Source organism: Bicyclus anynana, chromosome 25, assembly GCF_947172395.1.
Source record: "Bicyclus anynana chromosome 25, ilBicAnyn1.1, whole genome shotgun sequence".
Taxonomy (NCBI): domain Eukaryota; kingdom Metazoa; phylum Arthropoda; class Insecta; order Lepidoptera; family Nymphalidae; genus Bicyclus; species Bicyclus anynana.
This window is the reverse complement of record NC_069107.1, coordinates 8791383-8816858: the sequence shown is the minus strand read 5'-3', so window position 1 is coordinate 8816858 and position 25476 is coordinate 8791383. Positions and strand designations below refer to the sequence as shown.

General features: G+C 37.3%; 2 protein-coding genes across 2 annotated transcripts; both read left to right on the top strand.

Moving 5' to 3' along the window:
* The first annotated feature begins 2763 nt into the window (after positions 1–2763).
* LOC128199499 (uncharacterized) lies at positions 2764–12627 on the top strand. Its single transcript, XM_052889432.1, has 7 exons — positions 2764–2865; positions 3382–3453; positions 4483–4563; positions 6788–6917; positions 9298–9472; positions 10694–10811; positions 12545–12627. Exons 1-7 carry the CDS (start codon positions 2811–2813, stop codon positions 12625–12627), a joined length of 714 nt encoding a protein of 237 aa, XP_052745392.1. The 5' UTR covers positions 2764–2810.
* Positions 12628–14467: 1840 nt separating this feature from the next.
* Positions 14468–22735, top strand: LOC112049606 (uncharacterized). The gene is made up of 6 exons (XM_052889379.1): positions 14468–14614; positions 15787–15928; positions 16840–17014; positions 19789–19906; positions 20243–20338; positions 21119–22735. Exons 1-6 carry the CDS (start codon positions 14599–14601, stop codon positions 21346–21348), a joined length of 777 nt encoding a protein of 258 aa, XP_052745339.1. The 5' UTR covers positions 14468–14598; the 3' UTR covers positions 21349–22735.
* Positions 22736–25476: the final 2741 nt, after the last annotated feature.

The following is a 25476-nucleotide window of genomic DNA, read 5'->3' as shown; positions in this document are numbered from 1 at the left end:
CTACCCTACCGCTACCCTACCCCTACCCTAATATGTAAAATTTCGTGGTTACAAATAGTTCTGGATCTCAGATTCTGGAAAGTTAGGATCCTGATATTTGGGTAAATGATATTTCAAAGTGTTAGCTTTGTTATGACTATACAAAATACTCAATTTGTAAAACTTTTCTTGATAGTTTATTTTTTTGAAAAATACATGTTTTGCTCACATTTTGCTTTCAATCTCAGGAAAAGCAAACTTATTTTCTTAAATTTTTGTTTTGTATAGAAAATTAGGTATATATCTTGTACATGGCCATTTTGTTTTTCGTTATGTTGTTTAATTCACTTGCAATTAGGTAAAAATGGTTTTGGCGCTCACGTCATAAAATTTGCGTCGCGCGTCAATCGCTCCGTGCTTTTCACTCACGTGAAAGTCACAATTCGGCGTCTCGCTTGCGCTTCGAATTTTATCCATATCGTACCGACGTGCAGCGCGCTCTTAAGTAACTTTCCTTATAGCTTACGTAGGGAGTGGAATTATTATGAAGAAAATACTCTTCTAATGCAGAGCTCCTGTTTTGTGAGTAAAAACTGTATTCTTGATTTAAAATTCTTAATAATATTGTGTTTAGTTTCATGTTCTATGCATTTCGTGCTGTAAACGATTAACGTAGAACCTAGCAATTCTTTTTAAATTATAAATTGTGTGTAATTTGTGACAAGTTTGTCATATATGAATTTAATTTCATGTGTGTTCTTTATTTGCAATAAGTGAGCTATAGAAACCTCATTAAAGTTTTAGACATTCCTTTAAGTTGTTTCTCTACATTAAGTTATCCGTCATATATTGTAAATAAATATAACGAAACTGTTTTTATTTTTATTTCCAACTAAACCCATGAATCGGTCCCAACCTCAGATATGGACTACTTCGTTATCAACTCATATTCGGCTCACTGCTGAGCTTAAGTCTCCTCTCAGACTGAGAGGGGTTAGGCTAATAGTCCACCACGCTGGCCCAATGCAAATTGGCAGACTTCACACACGCAGAGAATTAAGGAAATTCTCTGATATGCAGGTTTCCTCACGATGTTTTCCTTCACCGTTTGAGACACGTGATATTTAATTTCTTAAAATGCACACAACTGAGTTGGAGTTGCATGCCCGGACCGGATTCCTACTTTGCATGTAAGGAAAGTAAGGATGAATTTGTACCCCAAAAAAAAAATATTTTAAACTTTTTTTTTACAATATGTGTTCCTTGTGGACTACGGAACCCTAAAAGGAGAGATCAAAACTAACTAAATAAGAATCCCTAAATATCTATCTATCTCGAAATAAACTACATTATACCTAACGATAAATACAATCGCTATTTCCTGCATAGTTGTATCCCGTTCAGATTAATCGTGCAGTTCCAATGATTTTATACTTTAGATATGTATCTATCGTGCAGTTCCAATGATTTTATACTATAGATATGTATCTATCGTGCAGTTCCAATGATTTTATACTATAGATATGTATCTATAGTATAAAATCATTGGAACTGCACGATTAATCTGAACGGGCTACAACGGGATAGGTTACTTGTTTCAAAATTGCCGCAAAAAGTGATCCGAAGTTTCTACTCCACTGTGCGCACACATTCATTTATATATATTATTAATGTTAATATTGGTATTTATGTATTTTAATTTTCTTAGTTTATGTAAGTATATTTCATTTATTTTTTATTGTACAGTATTTTAAGTCGATATTTGCGCACCAACCACTTCTCTTTGTAAACGTGAACTCCTCATAATAACGGTTGCCTGGAAGATATCACTTTAGAGATAAGGCCGCCGTTACACCATTGTTTGTATTTTTACTTGGTTTGTTTTTGTAAAATTTTGTTTTTGGTGTAATAAAGTGTTTTATTATTATTAATATTTACGTCATAGTTTTACACTTCCTAAACACTCAACTCTACATTGTAGACAATATTTAGGTATTATTATGTTTAAATTAAATATGACTAGCGGACGCCCGCGACTTCGTCCGCGTGAAACTCGATGTAAACTTTCAACTACCCCTACCCTACCCCGACAATATTGGTTTGTAGTACATGATATGTATCAGAGAAAAGCGCTGTATGTGAAAAAAGATTTTCCCGCTTTTCTGTTGAAATTTTTCCTGAATTTTCTTTGCTATAAACCTCACGGAGCCCGAGACCTTTCCAACGAATGCAAAACCGTGGAAATCGGTTCGTGCGTTCTGGAGTTATAGCGTCAGGAAGGAAAACCCGACTTATTTTTATATAGTAGATGATGATGATGCGTGGTAGCCCAGTGGATATGACCTCTGACTCCGATTTCGGAGGGTGTGGGTTCGGATCCGGTCCGCGGCATGCACCTCCAACTTTTCAGTTGTGAGCATTTTAAGAAATTGAATATCACGTGTCTCAAACTATGAAGAAAAAACATCGTGTGGATACCTGCATACCAGAGAATTTTCTTAATTCTCTGCGTGCCAATCCGCATTGGGCCAGCGTGGTGGACTATTGGCCTAACCCCTCTCATTTTAAGAGGAGACTCGAGCTCAGCAGTGAGCCGAATATGGGTTAATAATGATTATGTTTTAATAACTCTCGTTGTTTACAATGCGACTAAACGAAATTAAGACAATTAGCCACTTTGTATCGACGCGCTAGTGCCATATCTCGAGTGTAAAATATCGTTGTGCAGTTCCATCATTCCCAGCATTATCATGCTGGAATTGTAAAGTAAAGTTAGAAATCGAATGTATTACTATTTTAATTATGTTAATTTGATATCGAGTTTATTCAAAATGGTTGTCCAGTGTTTAGTGGTTTTATTTGTTTGCGCAATGTTTAATGCTATCGGTAAGTGATCCACAATACTATGTGTTTTTTACCAGACTACGGAGAAAAAAAGGAGGCTGTATGCTCGTATTTCAATCCGGTCCGGGGTATGCACCTCCAAAACAAAAAAAAAACTTTTCAGTTGTGTGTATTTTAAGAAATTAAATATCACGTGTCTCAAACGGTGAAGGAAAACATCGTGAGGAAACCTGCATACTAGAGAATTTTCTTTATTCTCCGCGTGTGTCAAGTTTGCCAGTCTGCATTGGGCCAGCGTGGTGGAATATTGGCCTAATCCCTCTCATTCTGAGAGGAGACTCGAGCTATTATAAAGCTGAAGAATTTGTTTGTTTGGTTGAACGCGCTAATCTCAGGAACTACTGGACCGATTTAATTAATTCTTTCATATAGGCTTGCTGTTTTCATCCCCTCCATAATGACGTCTTATCGCTTGTCTTTCGACAGTATATATTTATTATTTATTTATTATAGTGTTTCTCTATTATATTTTTGATTATTTTATTTTACCCCATACAGACAGAACAACATCAACAACCAAAAACCCGCCGCCAACAACAGTTACGGCACAACAACCGCTAGGATTAAACGGTAAGATGCCTAGCCCTCATTCGCACGAGAGTTTTTTTAACGTACGTTAGAAAAATGTTCATATACAACAAATGCTTTCCCGTATTATGGGCGTTGGAAATATTTATTTATTTATTATTTATTTAATAATCAAGCAATACCACACATTACATTATACAATATAATAATAATTATACAAGTTACATTTTATTACATAATGCAAGTTATGGATACCCAGTTTGGGCGTAGCCTTTTGTCGAGTGAGTGATAGGGAGACCGATTTTATTTTAGGTTCTATTTATCATTCAAGTAGTCATTTACCGTGTAATAGCACTTTTCGACTAGAAAGTCCCTTAATTTCTTTTTGAAAGCAATATCTTTCTCCTCATTACGTATACGGTCTGGTTATTGTAAATTTTTATTGACATTGCGTATGGGCCAGAGCTGTGAAGTATTAATTTTGAAGAAGGGTAAATGAGTTTATTTTCGTTTTTTTTTGCGGAAATAGAACATATTATGCAACTTCATACTATACGCTACGCCCGCCAATGCTGGGTTTTAACGCATCGCTTCTTTAACTCTCGTGCGAATATGTTTGTCCGTCTTTTTGTGAAACATTTTTTTTTCTTTTTTTCACGCTGAAACTATTGAATGAATTTAAATGAAACTCAGCACGATGTGAGACCATACGGAGGTTATAGAATTTTTTGTCGAGAAAATTAAGTAAGAATGGGTGAAATAGGAATTTTCAATAATTAAAAATCATTTAAATAATAATTGAAATAGAATTAAATACTAAAAATAATGTGATTCAAGATTTTTCAAAAATCTAAAGGGTTGAAAAGGTGTTGAAGCTTTTTTGCAAAATGATTAATGGACTATTTCTTATACATCAAATATGCGAATATTTTAAAAGAAGGGGGTAAAATAGGGGTTGAAAGTTTGCATCGCTTTTCACGCGGACAAAGCCGCTAGTCTATTAAAAATTAAATTATTAATTTATTTTAATTAAATTAAAAATTTGTAATTAACTTTAACTTATATTTACAGATTCTTTAAGTTGTGATTTCAACAACAACTTCTGCGGTTGGAAAAATGATCCCCAGGCAACTGACGAATGGCACAGAGACGGTAATTTTTATATAAAACAAATAAACATTGTTTTTTTTATCTATTTGGATCACAAAACTGTTTACAACCATGTTACAATTATAAATAACATACGTTACGTTACGTTATCAACCCATATTCGGCTCACTGCTGAGCACAAGTCTCCTCTCAGAATGGGAGGGGTTAGGCCTTAGTCCACCACGCTGGCCCAATGCGGATTGGCAGACTTCACACACGCAGAGAATTAAGAAAATTCTCTGGTATGTAGGTTTCTTCACGATGTTTTCCTTCACCGTTTGAGACACGTGATATTTAATTTCTTAAAATGCACACAACTGAAAAGTTGGAGGTGCATGCCCCGGACTGGATTCGATCCCACATCCTCCGGAATCGGAGGCGTAGGTCATATTCACTAGGCTATCACGGCTTATAAATAACATACAACGTATTAAGTACGATTGCACCTTCTTGGTGTGATCACAGCATCCTCCTAATATTATAAACGCGAAAGTTTGTATGGATGTTTGGATATATGTTTGGATGTTTGTTACTCATTAACGCCGCTACTACTGAAGCGATTTGGCTGAAATGTGGAATGGAAATAGATTTTACTCTGGATTAACACACATGCTACTTTTTATCCCGAAAAAATCCATGGTTTTCCGAGATTTGCAAAAACTGATGATTTTGATTGTAGGAATGTTTGTTGCTCTTTCACGCCTCGACTACTGAACCGAATTAGTAGAAATTTGGTATTGAGATATAATATAGCCTGGATTAACACACTTTCATCCCGGAAAAACGCATGGTTTCCGAGGGATTTGTGAAAAACTAAATTCCACGCGGACGAAGTCTGGAGGAAGCTAGTATTCGATAAACAGGCGCATGACTGACTGGCTCTGGTTCAACAAAAGGGTAAATGGAAAGACTTTCGATTCTGTGAACGACTGTGGACGTGGTACACAAAAAATTAGACGCTCCAATATTAATTTTGATTTCCCATAATCGGCTCATTATTGAGCACTAGTCGCTGACGCTAACGGCAGCATCCACCCATGATCACATGTTTCATAATCTATATTAATACTAGCGGACGCCCGCGACTTCGTCAACGTGGTATTTAGTGTTTCACAAATCCCTCAGGAACCATAGATTTTTGTCGGGATAAAAAGTAGTGTGTTAATACAGGCTATAATATGTATATCTTAATACCAAATTTCAGCTAATTTGGTTCAGTAATCGAGGCGTGAAAGATTAACAAACATTCATATCATCAAAATCATCAGTTTTTGCAAATCTCGGGAAACTATAGATTTTTTTTGGGATTTTTATCCCTATGTTAATCCAGAGTAAAATCTATTTCCATTCCAAATTTCAGCTAAATCGCTTCAGTAGTAGCGGCGTTAAAGAGTAACAAACATCCAAACATCCAGACAAACTTTCGCGTTTATAATATTAGTAGGATTTGATGTAGATTTCATTTTTACTTTACTTATTTAGCTTGATATTGCATGTTATAAGGTAACTGATTCACTATTTTTTTAAATAAAACTCGAGAGCACTTTTCATGATGTGTTTTTACCCGACTGCAAGAAGGGTTATGTTTTTCGCGCGTATCTTGTATGTATGTATGTATATATGTATGTATGTATGTATGTATGTAATATTCTTTATTACCGTACGTTTTCTAATTGCTTTCTACACTTCTGGACTGAGCTTGTTTTATTTCTTTTCAGTTTTTTTTTATACTTTATGCAGTCGGGTTTTTTTATTTGTTTAATTAATTTATTTATTAATCGTCATCTTGAGGAGAGAGAGAGAGAGAGAGAGAGATTGCGAGAACGAGACGGCCAATGCGTCGTTCGCGTTCCTTCGGAAACAGATAAAACATATTATTATAATTCAGTTCTGAAATACTGAACAATCTTATAAAGCTGAAGAGTTTATTTTTTTGTTTGATTGATCGCGCTAATCTCAGGAACTTCTGGTCCGATTCTAAAAATTCTTTCAGTGTTATATAGCCCATTTATCGAGGAAGACTATAGGCTAGAATCACCGTATTCCTACAGGAACGGGAAACACGCGGGTGAAACCGCGTGGTGTCTACTAGTAAATTAATACTCATTCGCACAAGAGTTAAAAAAGCGATGCGTTAAAACCCAGCGTTGGCGGCTGTAGCGTATAAACACTCTCGTTAGTTAAATTCTAAATCAGGCAAGTTGTTTCAAGTTAAACTTATTTTCAGAGTCAGGAGTTCTTTACGCTTACTTAGTAGTAGAAAACACCGCACTTCGTTTGCTGTCCCCAATTTACGATCGTATTTTGGCTGAAACAGGCTGTTTTTCATCCAGTTTTATTATCCAAACTGGTCTTGGGTAAGTGGATTGTTGACATATTTATTTACTAGTGGACGTAACGTAACGCGTTACGAATCGCCAATGTCTGGCTTCCCTTTCTCTCAAGAATATGGCAGCAGGTTTAATTTATACATTCATTCATTGAAAAGATACATTTTTTGGTGAAATGTTTACGTTTTTTTTTATCAGACAAATTGTTTAAGAGATATATCGTAAAAACCATTTCAACTATTTTCAAGATGGTAGCCATGGTTGGTTGGTTGGTTTTAGCTTTCCACTGTCCCCGCTAATCATCAAATAAATAAAGATGCGTCCCCTAAAAAAGCAGGGTACGGCCTAATAGTACCTACCTAAGTTATGATATAAGTGCAGTAAGTTGAAAATTACATCCGAGGTGAAATTGCAGCTCGAGCCAAAGGCGAGAGCTGTAGTAAGGAAGCAAAGGCTGTAATTATTAAAGCGCACGCATGTCATACGACGTCACATTTGCAAGTACACACACTTTCTGAAAATGAATTTGCATCTATACCTGTATTTCATCAAAAAAAGCAATATTTTTGTGTTTCTGTTACAGATAAATGGTTGTCATTTATTGTAAAAATTATTAAAATGAAAGAATAAAATATTTATTTATTTATATTTCATCTCACAAAATTAATTTTATTCATAAAATGTTGAGCACTTTTCTTACATAAAAACTTTTTGCTAAGGTTTGAAAGAGTACCGTTCGTTTTTAGACGGATGATAAAGGTTTTATATTACATTACAGCACATGCGCATTTTCAAATACAAAATAAAAAATCATTTATTTAAGTAGGCTCAGTTTACAAGCACGTCAGTTGACTATTTGTAAAGATTCTACCACCGGTTCGGAAGGCAGGTTCTACTGAGAAGGTACCGGCAAGAAACTCATCAGTTGCTCTTTTGAAAAAGTTAGTTTTACTTTACATTACGCCCCATGTTCGTAATGAGATACAGTACAATATTGAAATTGTTGGAATAACAGATACTTTACGAGCAAATGTATTATAAAAAATGTAACATTTCAATGGACTAACAACAAACTTAATTATAATACAATACTAAGTACAATTTTTTTCGTCCGAAATTCCTCAGTGCCTGAAGACAAAAGTCTTGGAACAGTGCGTGTTGCCAGTGATGACCTATGGTTCCGAGACTTGGTCGCTAACTATGGGCCTCATAAGAAGGCTCAGAGTCACTCAGCGGGCGATGGAACGAGCTATGTTAGGAGTATCTCTGCGTGATCGAATCAGAAATGAGGAGATCTGCAGAAGAACCAAAGTCATCGACATAGATCAACGAGTTGCGAAGCTGAAGTGGCAATGGGCGGGGCACATAGTTCGAAGAGCCGATAGACGTTGGGGTCCCAAAGTGCTGGAATGGTGACCCCGCACTAGTAAGCGTAGTGTTGGCCGACCACCCACCAGGTGGTCTGACGACATCAAGCGAGTCGCAGGGATTCGCTGGATGCAGGCGGCTCAGTATCGTGATGTTTGGAAGTCCCTACAAAAGGCCTATGTCCGGCAGTGGACGTCCATCGGCTGATATGATGATGATGATGACTAAGTACAATATAGTATACTGGTGGACGCTCGCTACTTCGTTCGCCCTTAAACCTCCTTAACCAGACCCTGTTGCAAAACCTGGGGTGCGATTCCGCTATCTTACACTCGTCGATGAAACAAAGGTTTCGAACCTCGAGGTAACGAACGATGTCACAGCGCTGTAAGTTTACAGTATTCGGGGTCTGTTTTTAGCTGACGTCTCATCATCATTAACCCATATTCGACTTACTGATGAGCACGAGTCTCCTCTCAGAATAAGCGGGGTTACGCCTTAGTCCACCACGCTAATGGGGATTGGCAAACTTTACACATCTAGAGAATTGGAGAGTATGCGCGACGGATTTACAAGATGGAGGTTCTGGGTTCAATCCACGGCAAAGGCCGCCAAGCGATTTAGCGTTCCGGTACGATGCCGTGTAGAAACCGAAAAGGATTTTCATCCTCCTCCTAACAAGTTAGCCCGCTTCCATCGTAGACTGCATCATCACTTACCACCAGGTGAGATTGTAGTCAAGGGCTAACTTGTAAAGAATAAAAAAAAAAGGTATGCAGGTTTCCTCGCAATGTTTTTCCTTCACCGTTTGAGACGTGATATTTAATTTCTTAAAATCCACATAACTCACAAGTTGGCGCTGCATGTCCTGGACCGGATTCGAACTTACGCCCTCCTATTAAATAAGGAATCGAAGGCAGAGGTCATATCCACTGGGCTATCGCGTCTCAATGGTAATCGCTTTTATTAACCGACTTCCAAAAAGGAGGAGGTTCTACGTTCGACTGTATGTATGTTTTTTTTTTTTTTATACCTATAGATATACAATCCGGATTTATCAAAAACCAGTTAATGTAGCACTTACAGAGTTGCTTCAGAACAACAATATAGGGAAGAAGGAATACATACTCTTTGAGGCGAAGGCAACGACAGGTCATTATGACGCACATATTAACCCTGTGACAGCACTTAAGAAATTCGATGATGACTTTCAGGTAAAAATAAATTTTATGCATTTTTCTTGTAAATGTAGCTGTGTTTTTTTATTTATTTATTTAAAGCACGCCAACATATTAAACATTAAAAAAACAATACAATATGCCACAAAAATTCTATATGTATATTATTTATTCGAGTCTCCGATTCCGGAGGGTGTGGGTTCGAATCCGGTCCGGGGCATGCACCTCCAACTTTTCAGTTGTGTGCATTTTAAGAAATTAAATATCACGTGTCTCTATTGTGAAGGAAAACATCGTGAGGAAACCTCCATACCAAAGAATTATCTTAATTATCTCCATGTGTAAAGACTGCCAATCCGCATTGGGCCACCGTGGTGGACTATTGGCCTTACCCCTCTCAGAATGACTCACTAGCCGAATATGGGTTGATGACGACGATCCTCTCAGAATGAGAGGGGTTAGGCTAATAGTCCACCACGCTGGCCCAATGCGGATTGGCAGACTTCACACATGCAGATAATTAAGATAATTCTCTGGTATGCAGGTTTCCTCACGGTGTATTTCCTTCAACGTTTGAGACACGTGATATCTAACCCGGACCGCATTCGAACCCACACCCTCCGGAATCAGAAGCAGGGGTCATATACACTGGTCTATAAGGGCTCACGGCTTACTGCACTTAGGACTCTGATAAGTCGAAGGGAAATACAATGGAGAGGGAAGCGCTGCTAATTTGAGGGCATTTTGACGGTTTTTCTTTTCGATACTTATGATTTATAATGACGGCTCACCAGTGAGCTCAGAGGTGAGCCGAATAAGGGTCAAGGCTCACCTCTGAGCTCTGAGCTCTGAGGTCGATAACGAAGTGCAAAAACTTAATACAAATACTTCAGCTATCTAATGGTGCAATAGGCTACTTACACTTTTTTTTAAATGGTCTTAAACTTTTCATTATTGTTTCATCAGTATTGAAAAAAAATTATAAAATTTATTTTTACGTGATTAAAAAAACATTTAAAAATTGAAGTTTTCACTTCAATTTTTAAATGTTTTTTTGGCAATACGAGCCAAAACGTTGTCGCCATGAAGGTCTATATTTTTCATGACGTCACTTTAACTCATCCCTGACAAACGGAGCTTTTGATAAAATCAAGTGTGTTTTAAGTTAGTTTTGCAATTAGATTCCTTAAATTTTAACGATCCTAAAGAACTCTCAGGCTAGTCCAACTCGCACTTATCCGATTTTTTGTTACTTAGATTATCATAGAAGTGACCTGCAATAAGTTTTTCGTAATTCCGCGAATAGACAAAGTCGCTATACTTCAAGGCAGTAACTGCACTGCAGTGGACATGACTGCCACTACTCCATCTACAGGTAAGTGTGCTGGAATCTATACTAATATTATAAAGCTGAAGAGTTTGTTTATTTGTTTGTTTGTTTGTTTGATTGAACGCGCTAATCCCAGGAACTACTGGTCCGATTTGAAAAACTCTTTCAGGGTTGGATAGCCCATTTATTGAGGAAGGCTATAGGCTATATTTTATCCCGGTATTTCTACGGGAACGGGAACCACGCGGGTGAAACCGCGCGGCGTCTGCTAGTATTTGTATAACTTGACACATGTAACACAAACAAACAAACATAGGTACAAGCTTTGTTAGAGATAGGTGTCAAATTAATCCTAAAACCTATAAAAATATAAAAACCAACTGGCATTTTTAACAGGTAAACTTTTGCGACCCATCACCCCGCATTAGAGCAGACTGGTGGGTCCATCCCCTGTCATGTATGACTGCTTACATTCAAACTCAAAATTATATTTATTTCATTTACGCTTACTTTACAAGTTGAAACTTCAAGTTATGTCATGATTTAATGATGATAATTAAAGTAAAAGTTATGAGGGTTCCAAACGCGACTTGGTCCGAGAAGAGCCCACAACAAGCTCAATTACAATCAATCTATACTAATATTTTAAAGCTGAAGAGTTTGTTTGTTTGTTTGATTGAACGCGCTAATCTCAGCAACTACTGGACCGATTTGAAAAATTCTTTAGATAGCCCATTTATCGAGGAAGGCTAAAGGCTATATATTAACCCCGTATTCCTACGGGAACGGGAACCACGCGGGTGTAACCGCGCGGCGCCAGCTAGTTATGTATAAATGGGTTCCGTCATTCATCATGTATTATAATAATATAATATATAATAATAATAATTTATTTACTTCAGGTTATACACCCATTTAAAATATACATAAATAAGTACAGATAATAATTAAATATAAAAATTAAATAATAAATCTCTCAGACCAATTATAGAAGGATCTGTATCACACATCCTGTCATGTCATATTGACGAACTAATTTGTCTGTCATTTTCTGAAAAAAACGAGCTAAGATTTGGTATCTAACTAAACTAAACTAAGTCAACCAGAATTACCAGTTACGCCACTCAACTACACAAAAACTTATTTTTTACACGAACACGATTACAACTACGAAATATTGATACTATAGAGACAGTTTTTATAATCGCATTAGATCGTTGATCATATTCTATGACAGAAAAGTAACGTCTAGCAAGACAGGTTCACAATAATTGGTCTGAGATGATGCTTAATGGGGATGATGACTAGGTTTAAATATATTGATTTTTATGATACATTTGGGTAAATAGGGTCAATGTTAACAAATTTATACATTAAAAGCAAAGATTGTCTGGATATTTGCAAAATAAATGAGATTATAAAATTTCAAAATCTATTAAAAACCTTTTATCGTAATTAGATGAAAATTCATAGAGTTTTAGCTTTTAATATGTGAACTATAAACATAAACGCACAAATAACAAAGATATTCATTACCTACGTACGACGTCATAAGTTCGTGCGATTTTGTATGGGGCGTTTTTCAGGGATCCGCAGCAGCGCCGTAAATCTGACTCTTTAAATACCTGTAGCTCCGAAAGTAATGATCGCAGACACCCTGTTACTTTTACAAAATTGCTTTACTATTCGCATACTCTTAATTTATATACAATTTAAAAAAATGTCATCATCCCTCGGCTATTAATAAAGATGTTTTTTCTATTGTATCAAATTCACAGATACATTTGAAGCATATTATATACATACTGTAACTACAACAACACTTCCGCCAACAACAACTAGACGAAAAAAATTTTATTAAAAAAAATTCAACCGACTTCCAACTCAAAAAATAACTTTAACTAAAAAGCAAAAAATAACATCCTACCTATGTGCTACCTTCTGATCAGTTTGAAGGCGGTGCCAAGCCAGTGATGTTTTAATTAAATACGTTTAAACTACAAAATTTCTGTGGTTATTCCAGAAACAGCTTTAATTAAAACACGACACTGGCTTGGCACCGCCTTCAAACTGATCAGAAGGTAGCACATAGGTAGGATGTTATTTTTTGCTTTTTAGTTAAAGTTATTTTTTGAGTTGGAAGTCGGTTGAATTTTTTTTAATAAAATTTTTATTTTTTTATTTTTAGTGTTAGCATACCCACTGCGTGTGTACAGTCACAACCTATCTAAGTAGAAAGTTCTTATCAATACAAAATTATCAAGTCCAAACACAAGGTAGCTACTGTGAGCCGTCGAGGAGTTCTCTTCACTTGCTTCGTCTTCATCACCAGACCCTTAATACAGTCGCAATCCATCTAGGTGGAAAGTTCTCATCAATACAAATTTTTCAAGTCCAAACACAAGGTAGCTACTGTGAACCGTCAAGGAGTGCTCTTCACTGTCCCTCGTCTTCATCATCAGACCCTTAATACAGTCACAATCCATCTAGGTGGAAAGTTCTCATCAATACAAATTTATCAAGTCCAAACACAAGGTAGCTACTGTGAACCGTCGAGGAGTTCTCTTCGCTGTCCCTCGTCTTCATCACCAGACCCTTAATACAGTCACAACCCATATAGGTGGAAAGTACTCATCAATACAAATTAATCAAGCCCAAACAAAAGGTGACTGCTGTAAATCCTTGACGAGTTCCCTCGTCTGTGTTTTGGCTCCATCATCAGACCAACTCCAAACCTTCATAAAGTTGTAGTGGTTTAAAATACCTTATGGAAATACTAACAAACGTACTAGCCGTCTCTACAACTTTCGAAAGTTCCCCTCAATTTCTCCAGGATGCCATCATCAGATCCTGACATGAAAAAAATGGGACCACCCTGGAAGTAAACCCTACAAAACAAAAAAAGAATTTTCAAAATCGGTCCATAATTGACGGAATTATCGCTGGACATACATAAAAAAAAAAAAAAAAAAAAAAAAAAAAAAACATACATACAGCCGAACGTAGAACCTCCTCCTTTTTGGAAGTCGGTTAAAAAGTGTAAAAGGTAGGCAACCATGTTATTTATACTTTGATCTAAGTAAATCGCTAACTGCTACTTTAATCTAAGTAAAAACTTTTTTTTATTTTGCATCCTACCCCCAAAATACCCCATATCCATGTATAAGTTTTAAGTTAAGACACGTCACGTAGATACGTCTGTGAACTCACAAGGTTTCACCTGAAAACCAGCGCCACAGCTCGCTGTGGCATCGTGCTGAGGTGGATACCTGTTTTGTCCACGACCAGATATTTGTATGTTCTGTTTGTTTATTTTATTTTATTTTATTACTCGTGTGTGGACAAATAAAGATATATTCTATTCTATTCTATTCTATATCCAGATTTTAGCTCTGCACGCAACACTCTTCGACCGACCATCATAGTGGAGCGTTAAAATATGCATGATGATGCTAATTTTTTTTTTATTCTTTACAAGTTAGCCCTTGACTACTATCTCACCTGATGGTAAGTGATGATGTACACTTAGATGGAAGCGGGCTAACTTGTTAGGAGGAGGATGAATATCCACACTTTTCGGTTTCTACACGGCATCGTATCGGAACGCTAAATCGCTTGGCGGTACGATAGGTAGCTTGGTGGTAGCTAGCCAAGGACGAAGCCTCCCACCAGCCAGACCTGGACCAATCAAGATAATCGCTATCTGCTCAGCCGGGGATCGAACCCAGGACCTCCGTTTTTTAATTGATAATTGAAATTTTCAGATCCATTATACACATGTGATTCTGGACACGATTTTTGCAAGTGGAGCAATGATCCAGATTCTACCGAAATGTGGTATCCTTACGGTGAGTTTTAGATGACTATTATACAGTGTGATGGTGATAAAAAAATACTTTTTCACTACTTATGTGACTAATTAGTAATATATCTTTGACCTAAACTTATAATATATTATTATTATATTAAGATAATGTCCAATAACTTAATCTTAGTCTTTCACTAACTATTACGTCTTTAGGTCACATTGTTCACGTGATCTTCCATGTAGCACTTAACACTACACTATCATCATCATTATCAACCCATGTTCGGCTCACTGCTGAGCTCGAGTCTCCTCCCAGAATGAGAGGGGTTAGGCCAGTAGTCCACCACGCTGGCCCAATGCGGATTGGCAGACTTCACACACACAGAGAATTGAGAAAACTCTCTGGTATGCAGGTTTCCTCACGATGTTTTCCTTCACCGACACTATACACTACCACTAGTCACTAAACACTAACTCAAATGGTTTGGTTCGTTTAAGTCTTCTCACTGTATTCGTAACGTCGAGTAGCTGGATTGCTTCGATATTTACGTGATGAGATTTTTCCGCTCACTGAGCGTTTTCGATCTTTAATAATGCCTTGATCACACGTACCGAGCAAACGGGAGAGAGAGTAAAATGTTCCTCGGTCGAGACAGTGATGTAATAGTTGTTCACACGTGTTTTGAAATTAGCACAGACAGTTCAGATAAATTGAGACTACAATTCGATTATGATGGACCGCAAAACGATTATTGGAAAATATACGAAGTTACTCATTCCACTATTAATAAAATGTCGGATTTAGTTTATATAGTAGTTTATTTTATATAGTTTCACATGTCATGACATCCCATTTGTTACTAACAAACATGGTGTATTTTATTTTATTTGGAATTGTTTTAAACGAAAATTATCATAAGAAAAAGCGCATGCGGCGACGTGACGATAATCATGTGGCCGTCGGCCGAGTGAGCGAGACAATGCATGTTCAGACCTGGCGAGTGAGCGAGACAGTGCGGGGACGCGGGAGGGTGGACACTCGGCTTAGTAGATAGAACGGGAGCCGAGCTACTGTCTCGGCGCTTCGTTCGGTCGAGTGCTCGGCCGAGCACTCGTCGATATGTTTATACGTACTGAGTACTCGGCCGAGGGCACTGTCTCGCCCGTTTGCTCGGTACGTGTGATCAAGGCATAAGCTATATCTACTTCCAGATGATGGAATGTCGACTGCAGTATATGCTCACTTGTCCGTCGCAGACGAATCAGCTCGTATTATATCTCCACATTACGCTGCCGCTAATCAAGAACGAGGCTGTTTATTTTTATCATACAAATTGAAATACACTGGCAGCAAGTGAGTTTTTAGTTCCACATCATTACATTTCTCATCGAATAATTACTATCAATCCTATCCTACTAATATTATAAAGGCGAAAGTTTGTGTGTTTGTGTTTATTCCTCTTTTACGCTGCGGCTTCTGAAGCGATTTGGCTGAAATTTTGAATGGAAATAGATTTTACTATGGATTAACACATCCAGAGTAAAATGGAAATGAATTTCATGGAAAAATCCACGGTTCCCGCGGGATTTAAGACAGTTAAATTTTATTTATATTAAGCAAATTAAGTTCTCTAGTAGGATCTTACCAATTCAGGCTAGGTAGGGAGAACAACACGAGTGGTGAAAGGGAGTGTTAGTTAACTTTCAAGGACGTCCTTAACCCTACGTCCTTTGGTCACAAGTCCGGGACTCTGCTCGAAGATTTTCTCACTGCCACGCGCTGACTCCGGCGACCATACGGTTCATCCATGGAATGCTATATTCATCTCATAACTGATATAATTTATAAGAAACATAAGTTGACTTAGAAGAATAGATTTGACGGCCTCCGTGGCGCAGTGGTATGCGCGGTGGATTTACAAGACGGAGGTCCTGGGTTCGATCCCTGGCTGGGCAGATTAAGATTTTCTTAATTTGTCCAGGTCTGGCTGGTGGGAGGCTTCGGCTGTGGCTAGTTACCACCCTACCGGCAAAGACGTACCGCCAAGCGATTTAGCGTTCCGGTACGATGCCGTGTAGAAACCGAAAGGGGTGTGGATTTTCATCCTCCTCCTCACAAGTTAGCCCGCTTCCATCTTAGACTGGATCATCACTTACCATCAGGTGAGATTGTAGTCAAAGGCTAACATGTAAAGAATAAAAAAAATAAAAAAAAACGAGTAGGTATATAGATAGTACCGTAAACGAAATACGTTTGTTTGACAGCGCTACAATACGAGTGTACCAAAAGCCGAATCACTTACCTCTCAATGAATTACTCAACTTGAGCGATGAAGCGAAGAAGGATTACATCATTTTCGAAGTACGAGCGAACCCAGGGGACTTGCCTTTTTATAGCGTTTTATTAACACTAAAGCAGCTACAGGACGATGGTTTCCAGGTGCGTTATTATTACTGAGACGGGCAGCGTGACGTCAGGAATGTGTATTCAGCAATGAAAATCTTCGTATAGTTCCAACAAACTGTGTTATCACCAACAAAGATCGCGCTCGACTGACTACCAGACGACAAAATAATGACCGACTATGACTCAAACAGTTTTACAATTCAAAATGGTTTCTGTATCTTACAACTACTTTTTAATTATACAGTTTTACGGCTTAGTCTAACATTATGAAGTTAATATCATTATAATATTTAAATTAATTATAAACTGTAAATAGTTTACTTTAATCTGAGTTTAAATAATAAAGCTAAAGATAGAATCTTTAGGTTTAGTCAAATCAATATCTTATAAACGAAAAACTGCAATCATGACATTGAAGAATTATTATCAGCAAATAACAGACATATAGATAGTTTAGTATATTTATAGTTTGTTAGATGGAACTCGTAGGCCCTCGTAACATTATATTATCTACTAGCGGTTGCCCTCGACCTCGTCCGCGTGGAAATCAATGTAAACTTTCAATCCCTATTTCACCCCCTTCTTATTTTATTTTCGCAATAAAAAGTAATCTATAACCCTCTCCATATTATGGTCTCAAACCGAGCAAAAGTTTTATATGAATTCATTCAGTAATTTCAGCGTGATGCCCGAATAACAAAAAAAATACGGACAGACAGACTGACAGATATTGATTATATAATGCCTCCGACAAAAATTTTCAAAATATCTTCAATGTACAGAATGTTTAAGAGCCGTGATAGCCCAGTGGATATGACCTCTGCCTCCGATTCCGGAGGGTGTGGGTTCGAATCCGGTCCGGGGCATGCACCAACCAACTTTTCCGTTGTGTGCATTTTAAGAAATTAAATATCACGTGTCTCAATCGGTGAAGGAAAACATCGTGAGGAAACCTGCATACCAGAGAATTATCTTAATTCTCTGCGTGTGTGAAGTCTGCCAATCCGCATTGGGCCAGCGTGGTGGACTATTGGCCTTACCCTTCTCATTCTGAGAGGAGACTCGAGCTCAGCAGTGAGCCGAACATGGGTTGATGACGACAGAATGTTTTGTACATTCTATACATTGAAGTACCTGTTACAGTTTTATTATAAGTTCTAGATGGCGCTTGTTCTTTATGCCACGGTAACGTTTGGTGTTACAAATGGTATAAGTAAAATCTCAAATTCTAAAGTCAGGATTTGACCAGTTTTATTGTAAGTATAGATAGATATAGATTTTGTTTACAAGTAATTTGATTTTTTTAGGACATAGCTCCATACAAATTTAGGCTATGTCCATTCAAATGTTGAGAAACTCCAATCATATAATATAGTACAATAACGACTTTTATCTAGCAGTCTATCTTGTACATCTAAAGTGAGTTCTACATATTATGTTTTCTATGATAGACGTTTGTGCGTCTATATTTTTAGTGTTAAGAATTCTAAAGGTGGGTACAGATTGGTGCAATGCAACATGTAATGCAACATGCAATGCAAGAATTTGACGTCCACATTGCTGCAATGTATCACGAATGCTCGTGGTTTGGACACCTCGCGCGCACGAACTGCGCCTGGGTCGCGCACGCTCCGAGCGTTACAACTCGTGCGCGGTTCGATCCGAGATTTGTCGGTTTTTGGTACGAACACAAAGGGGCGCGCAGTGTGCGCAGGACTGAGCCGACTGATTCGTAGTCAATGCGCGTATCGCGCGCGCCACACGTCCAAGGCAGCAGGGTACATGCAATGTAAGGCAGAATATTACATTACATGTTGCATTGCACCAATCTGTACCCACCTTAATGCGACGAGATTTGTCAGATCCACAGAACATAGATAATGATTAATGATAGAGGCTAAAGGCTTTAGCAATAGAAATGCAATGAAGCAAGATTTTTTTTTTAAAAAGAATATTTTTCAAATCTTAAAAACAATGGAAAACATGGGGTTAATCATGGAAGAAGTAAATATATAAACACTGTTATTCTTATAACATATTTCATCATTTATTGTTAACATATTAATTACTCATTATGTCAAGCCGGATTTATATTTGTCTGACGTGTCGTGTCGTGACGCATCAGAACAGAATCGGTATCATGCATTTTATATCGCAACGTTTACACTTATGTGTTGTGATATGTCGTGATGACTTCTGTAGCCTTATTATGTATCTCAGTGTACCATTCAAACAATGAGTTACTACATCATACAGGTGAGATAGTAGTCAAGGGCTAACTTGTAAAGAAATTGTCGTCGTATTTTCGTTTTTCGTGATCATCTTATATAGTTCTTTCTACGAAATTACCTTGACTACGCCATTTTACATCAAGTGGCAATGATGTTTTGTTTTATGAATATATCAACAAAATAACGAAAATATCCGTTTTTTATTAAAATAACGTAACTACCTGCTGCTACCACTACTAGACTAATGTTACTTTACGTAAAATGACGATTATTGTGTCATTTCGTTGAAAACACAATGTAAGATGCTTGCAAAATCGAAAATGCGATGATAAACGATGTAGTGACTGATTTATTGAATGGTACACCGAGTTACATAATAACCCTGCTGATGTGCCGCCGTATAATACCGATTCTGTTCTGATGCGTCAAGACACGACACGTCAGACAAATATAAATCCGGCTTTAGGAGTTTGTTTCTGTATTTTATAGGTGTGGTCGTTTAGATTTCGATTTATAAACTGTGAATATTATGCGATTGTTTCGTCTATTTAATAATTGGTTTTTAATTTTATTTAGATCATCATAGAGGGTGTCCCCGGTGTAAGTTTCGCGACATTGACGGTACATAATGCAAACTTGCTCCAGGGAAGCGAGTGCACGGATGCTGAATATTCCACCAGTCTACCATCTCCAGGTTATTTTTGTTCTTTTAAACTTTTAAATACGATAATATTTAAAAGTTTAAAAGATTTTTGATAATATCAAAATCGATACACATCATCATCATCGTCATCGTCATCGTCAGTCACTTTGAGCCTTCTAATAAGGCCAAGTCTCACATCCGTAGGTCATCACTGGCAACACGCACTGTTCGAAGACTTTCGTCGTAAAGCATTGAGGAATTTTTAACGAAAAATTTTTATATTTTTATATATAGTTTTTGAGTTTATTTCTAAAATAACAATAATTAAAATTACTTCTATGTATATTTATGTAGTTTTCTAATTTTCATTCTCTTTTGAGAACACAGATGACGTCCACGAGTACTATGTATATACAACAACAACAACACCGCCAACAACAATCCCTCCGCCAACAACAAGGCAACAACCATTAGGAATAAACGGTAATTAATTAGCTGAAGCGTTTTTTTATAGATTTTTTCAACTTGATTAATATTCATATAATCGTGTAGAAATAATCCTCCTAACAGTCTTTTCCGGCTAGAAATGTTTAGACTAGTCATATTAAAAAAAAATGACAATTATTATTGTAAAATCAAACTAATTTATCACACTATAATTTCTTTATTTCTTTACATAATACAATATACTCTAAATAAACTGAATTGATATTTTAATAATATTGCAATACATACCCACAGTAACTTGATAGGTGTTCTCGCGAAGACAGTTGAACAAAGAATGAAGGCTACTATGACAGCCAGCATCGTCTTTTAAAGCCAGACGATTTTGCCGCGATATTGGCGGAAGTCATTGTTCTACTGTGTTCATTACATTCAGTCGCCATATTGGCGAAAGTCATTGTTCCACCATGCTCATTACATTCAATTAATAAAAATAGATAAATATGAATGATATTGATAATGAAACTATTATTAACAACTAGCGGACGCCGCGACTTCGTCCGCGTGGAATTTTGTTTTTCACAAATCCCGCGGGAACCATGGATTTTTCCGGGATGAAAAGTAACCTATGTGTTAATCCAGAGTAAAATCTATTTCTATTTCAAATATCAGCCAAATCGCTTCAGTAGCAGCAGCGTAAAAGAGGAACAAACATACTTACACACTTACACAAAACTTTCGCCTTTATAATATTAGTGTGATTGCTAGCCAATAGCTAACATTATTCAAAAAAAAAAATATTTCGCACTTTCTTTCCAGATTACGAGATAGTTATCTACGTGATCATCACAGTTTTGCTGATTGTGACTGTGCTGATTCTTCTTTCTATTCTCGTGGCTGTGACTCGAAGACTTGATGTACCAGATAGTCTGAATACTCTATGGATGAACATCGTAGGGACATACTCTCGCCGGAATACCGAACAAGATGTTAAACCACTTGAAGTAGAATACTCTACCAAGAATTCACACAAAGCTGTCATACAGTGATAAAGATAACGCCGAACAAGATGTTAAACCACTTGAAGTAGAATACTCTACCAAGAATTCACAGAAAGCTGTCATGCCACGTGACTGAAGTTATACTTTAAATAACTTTAAATAGTTTAAAGCACGCACTAAAAATTACAAAAATTGACTATATTTTTCGTATTCTTGACAGCAGACCCTTTCATTTGATATCCTTATCATGAGGATGGATTTCAAACAGCCAGTGCGCCATCCTGGTGAGGCCGCCATATTGAATTTGTAATGACGTTTCTTAATTGTATTGTCGTCAAAACTCAGAGCGTGTGCAAAATTTCATCCTAATCAAAGACCGGGAAGTGGGTCAAATTAAGATTCCAAGATTTTCTTAAATACATAGTTACAAGCAAGGATTTTATTGACATAATAGGTCCATGTAAATGATTGGGGAGGTCGCCTATTGAATTTATAATGATGTTTCTTAGCTAGTCATGTATTGTCATCAGAACTCAGAGCGTGTGCAAAATTTCATCCTAATCGAACACCAGGAAGTGGGTCAAATTAAGATTCCAAGATTTTCTTAAATACATAGTTACAAGCAAGGATTTTATTGACATAATAGGTCCATGTAAATGATTGGGGAGGTCGCCTATTGAATTTACAATGATGTTTCTTAGCTAGTCATGTATTGTCATCAAAACTCAGAGCGTGTGCAAAATTTCATCCTAATCGAAGACCAGGAAGTGGGTCAAATTAAGATTCCAAGATTTTCCTACATACATAGTTTCAAGTGAAGGTAATATAAGCGTGTTAAAAGAAAATATTCCAATGAATTGAGAATCTCCTCTTATTTTTGAAGTCAGTTAAAAATGAAAAAAAATAAACATAACGCCATCTATGAGCCTCAGGCATAACTGCATCGCAACAAGTTCTAGAAGTGAACAAAAAGGAATTGTTTCAACCTTCTTTAAGTACGCCATCTACTGGTAGTTTTAATAACAAACACTGTTTTATATGCCTCTAGATGGCAGCACGCATCGCACTAAACATTTTCATAACGCCTTTATTAACTTACTCTTAAAGTCGGGCGCGTGTTTAGATATCACGACATGTCACAACACATTACCATACAAAATGTATGTTACCGATTCTGTTCTGACGCGTAACGACACGACACGTCAGACAAATATAAATCCGGCTTTACACATTTAAATGTCAGTACATGTAACCACGTGGGTGTTACCACAGAACACTATATCTGAAGATACGGTGTAGGTATATTCATGGCACTGCAGCAATAAGGAACACAAAGAAAAATATCTGGCTATATTACGAATAGCATGCACATCCTGTACTATTCGTGGATATTATTGAATTTCATTGAATATTGGCTTATGTAATTGTTATTAAATTATATATTGTACATATTAAAAATATATATATAAAAAAAGTGTTTTCATTATAATTATAAGGATCCGAATATAAGACGACCCATTTGTTTATTGGATTAAAAGTATTTTTCACTACTCTTGCTCACAAACACTGTCATATTACCACTCCACGGCGGGGCTAAACAAGCATTTCAGCTTCTAGGGGCTAAAGTAATTTTGTTTTTTAATTCTTGTCTGTTACGAGTACTAGCCAAGTACTAGCCTACTATAAAAACGGAGGAGGTTTTATTCCAAAATAGAATCATTATAGGTAAGGCCCTGATTGTTTAGAAAAATAAATAAAAAAATTTAAATTGGAATGAAACGCAGCGTTCTTGTCTGTGGAATGCGTTCATTATTTTATTTAATTTTCAAATAAAATAAATCATTCAATATTGTACTAAACTATTTTATTTTCTCGCATTCGTAGTGAAATCAGAGTGTAACACGCGGGGCTAATATAAACTCGGTTTATATTCAGGCGGTTTATATTCTAAAAATACCTCGTATATAATGGGTCAGGGCTCCAGAGTGAGGAACCTCCTCACAATACGCGCCGTCTCAGGAATGTATCTTCCTTGTCTTCCAACCCTTAAGATGAAGGTCAAAGCATTTCGCTATAAGACCATTGACTGAAACAACTATCGGAACAATAATAGTTGACTCAACATTCCACATGGCGGTAATCTCGTGAGCAAGGTCCAAGGTCCTTATCAGCCTATTTTGACGGCCCCCGAGAGGGTCAGGCCTCCCTCCTTATATCCCTATATGGAGCTATGACCCACCTTGCTGCTCCAATGTGGGTTGGCGGGCTTATGAATGGGTAATGTTAAATTCATTGACGAACTCTATCAGATGTTAACGATAATGCTCTCCACGTCATTTTAGTAGTAGTTCTGCAGGACGATAATCTGGTTAAAGCTGACAAGGAGGAAGTATCAAAATGCATGCACCTCGCTCACGATACTACCGCCATGTGGAATTTTATAGCTCCGATAGTTGTTTCAGTCAATGGTCTTATAGCGAAAAGCTTCGACCAACACCTTAAGAAGCTTTCGCTTAACTGTTGGATCAAGAGTCGGATACAAAAGGCAGTGATTCTTGAGACGGCGCGTATTGTGAGGAGGTTCCTCACTCTGGAGTGACCACCGGTTGCTTGGGCACTCAAATGTACCGTGTGTCGTTTTTAGGGTTCCGAACGTACGTAGTACCTACAAAAACGGAACCCTTATTTTTAGTATTTTGTCAAAAGGTAAAGGTCATATAAATTAATAAAAGAAATATGCTCTCGGAGGCATCTTGTAAAGAATAAAAAAAAAGGTAAGGTAACACACCACCTTTCAAACTCCATGCTAAGAAAATTTTGGAAATTTATTAGAAGAAAAAAAACTCAGTATCTCTTAAAACTCGACCCTTAATTTGAACCCAGGACCTCGTGATACCTTTGTACCAACGCAAGACCCACATGCCATAGCATTATTCATTGGTTTATACAGATTTATTTTTTTGTATGTAACTAAATTTTCAGTAATTCATTCTCAAGGCTTTTTATCATTGAAACTCAGACCACATACAAATGGACTTGTATCGCAACCCAAAACTCTCCAACAAAATTGTTTGACATTTTTTGAGGGGACGAGGTAAACACTCGATTTTTTAGATAACATGTTTAGTTAACTTAGACATAGGTACGAGTACAAATGAAACGTTACATTATCTTTTATTAAACTAGAAGTTGTTGACCATTTTTATGGCATCTAACTACACAAACCAAAGAAAACGATTACAACAATGAAACGATTCTATCGGAACATTTCTTATAGACACGTTAGATCTCTGATTCTTGATCTTTGACAGAGGGATAACGTTTAGCGAAGCAGGTCCCTATGTAATTCATCTGAGCTATTAAATATGTATCACCAAAAATATTTCATCATATCACATTATACTATTATATTAACGCCCACTTCCTCTGTTGTAAAATATACAGTGTGTTCTAAAGGCTATCAGTGTAAAAAAATAAAAACCATAGGAGCTTTTGAAAAACTTTTGAATTTTTAAAAAAATATATATCAGAATAATAATGGTAAGCCACGTTGACCTACTTGGAGAGCCGCGATAGCCCAGTGAGAGCCGCGATAGCCCAGTGGATAGGACCTCTGCCTCCGATTCCGGAGGGTGTGGGTTCGAATCCGGTCCAGGGCATGCACCTCCAACTTTTCAGTTGTGTGCATTTTAAGAAATTAAATATCACGTGTCTCAATCGGTGAAGGAAAACATCGTGAGGAAACCTGCATAACAGAGAATTATCTTAATTCTCTGCGTGTGTGAAGTCTGCCAATCCGCATTGGGCCAGCGTGGTGGACTATTGGCCTAATCCCTCTCATTCTGAGAGGAGACTCGAGCTCAGCAGTGAGCCGAATATGGGTTGATGACGACGTTGACCTTTTCGTCTAAAACTCCTCAGTGCCTGAAGACGAAAGTCTTTTAACAGTGCATGTTGCCAGTGATGACCTACGGATCCGAGACTTGGTCGCTGACTATGGACCTTATTAGAAAGCTCATGTCACTCAGCGGGCAATGGAGCGAGATATGCTTGGAGTTTCTCTGCGTGAGGTGACGTGAGATGTGAGGAGATCCGCAGAAGATGAAAAGTCTCTGACAAAGCTCAGCAAGTCGCGAAGCTGAAGTGAGGCTATCCATTAGGTGGACCGAGGACATC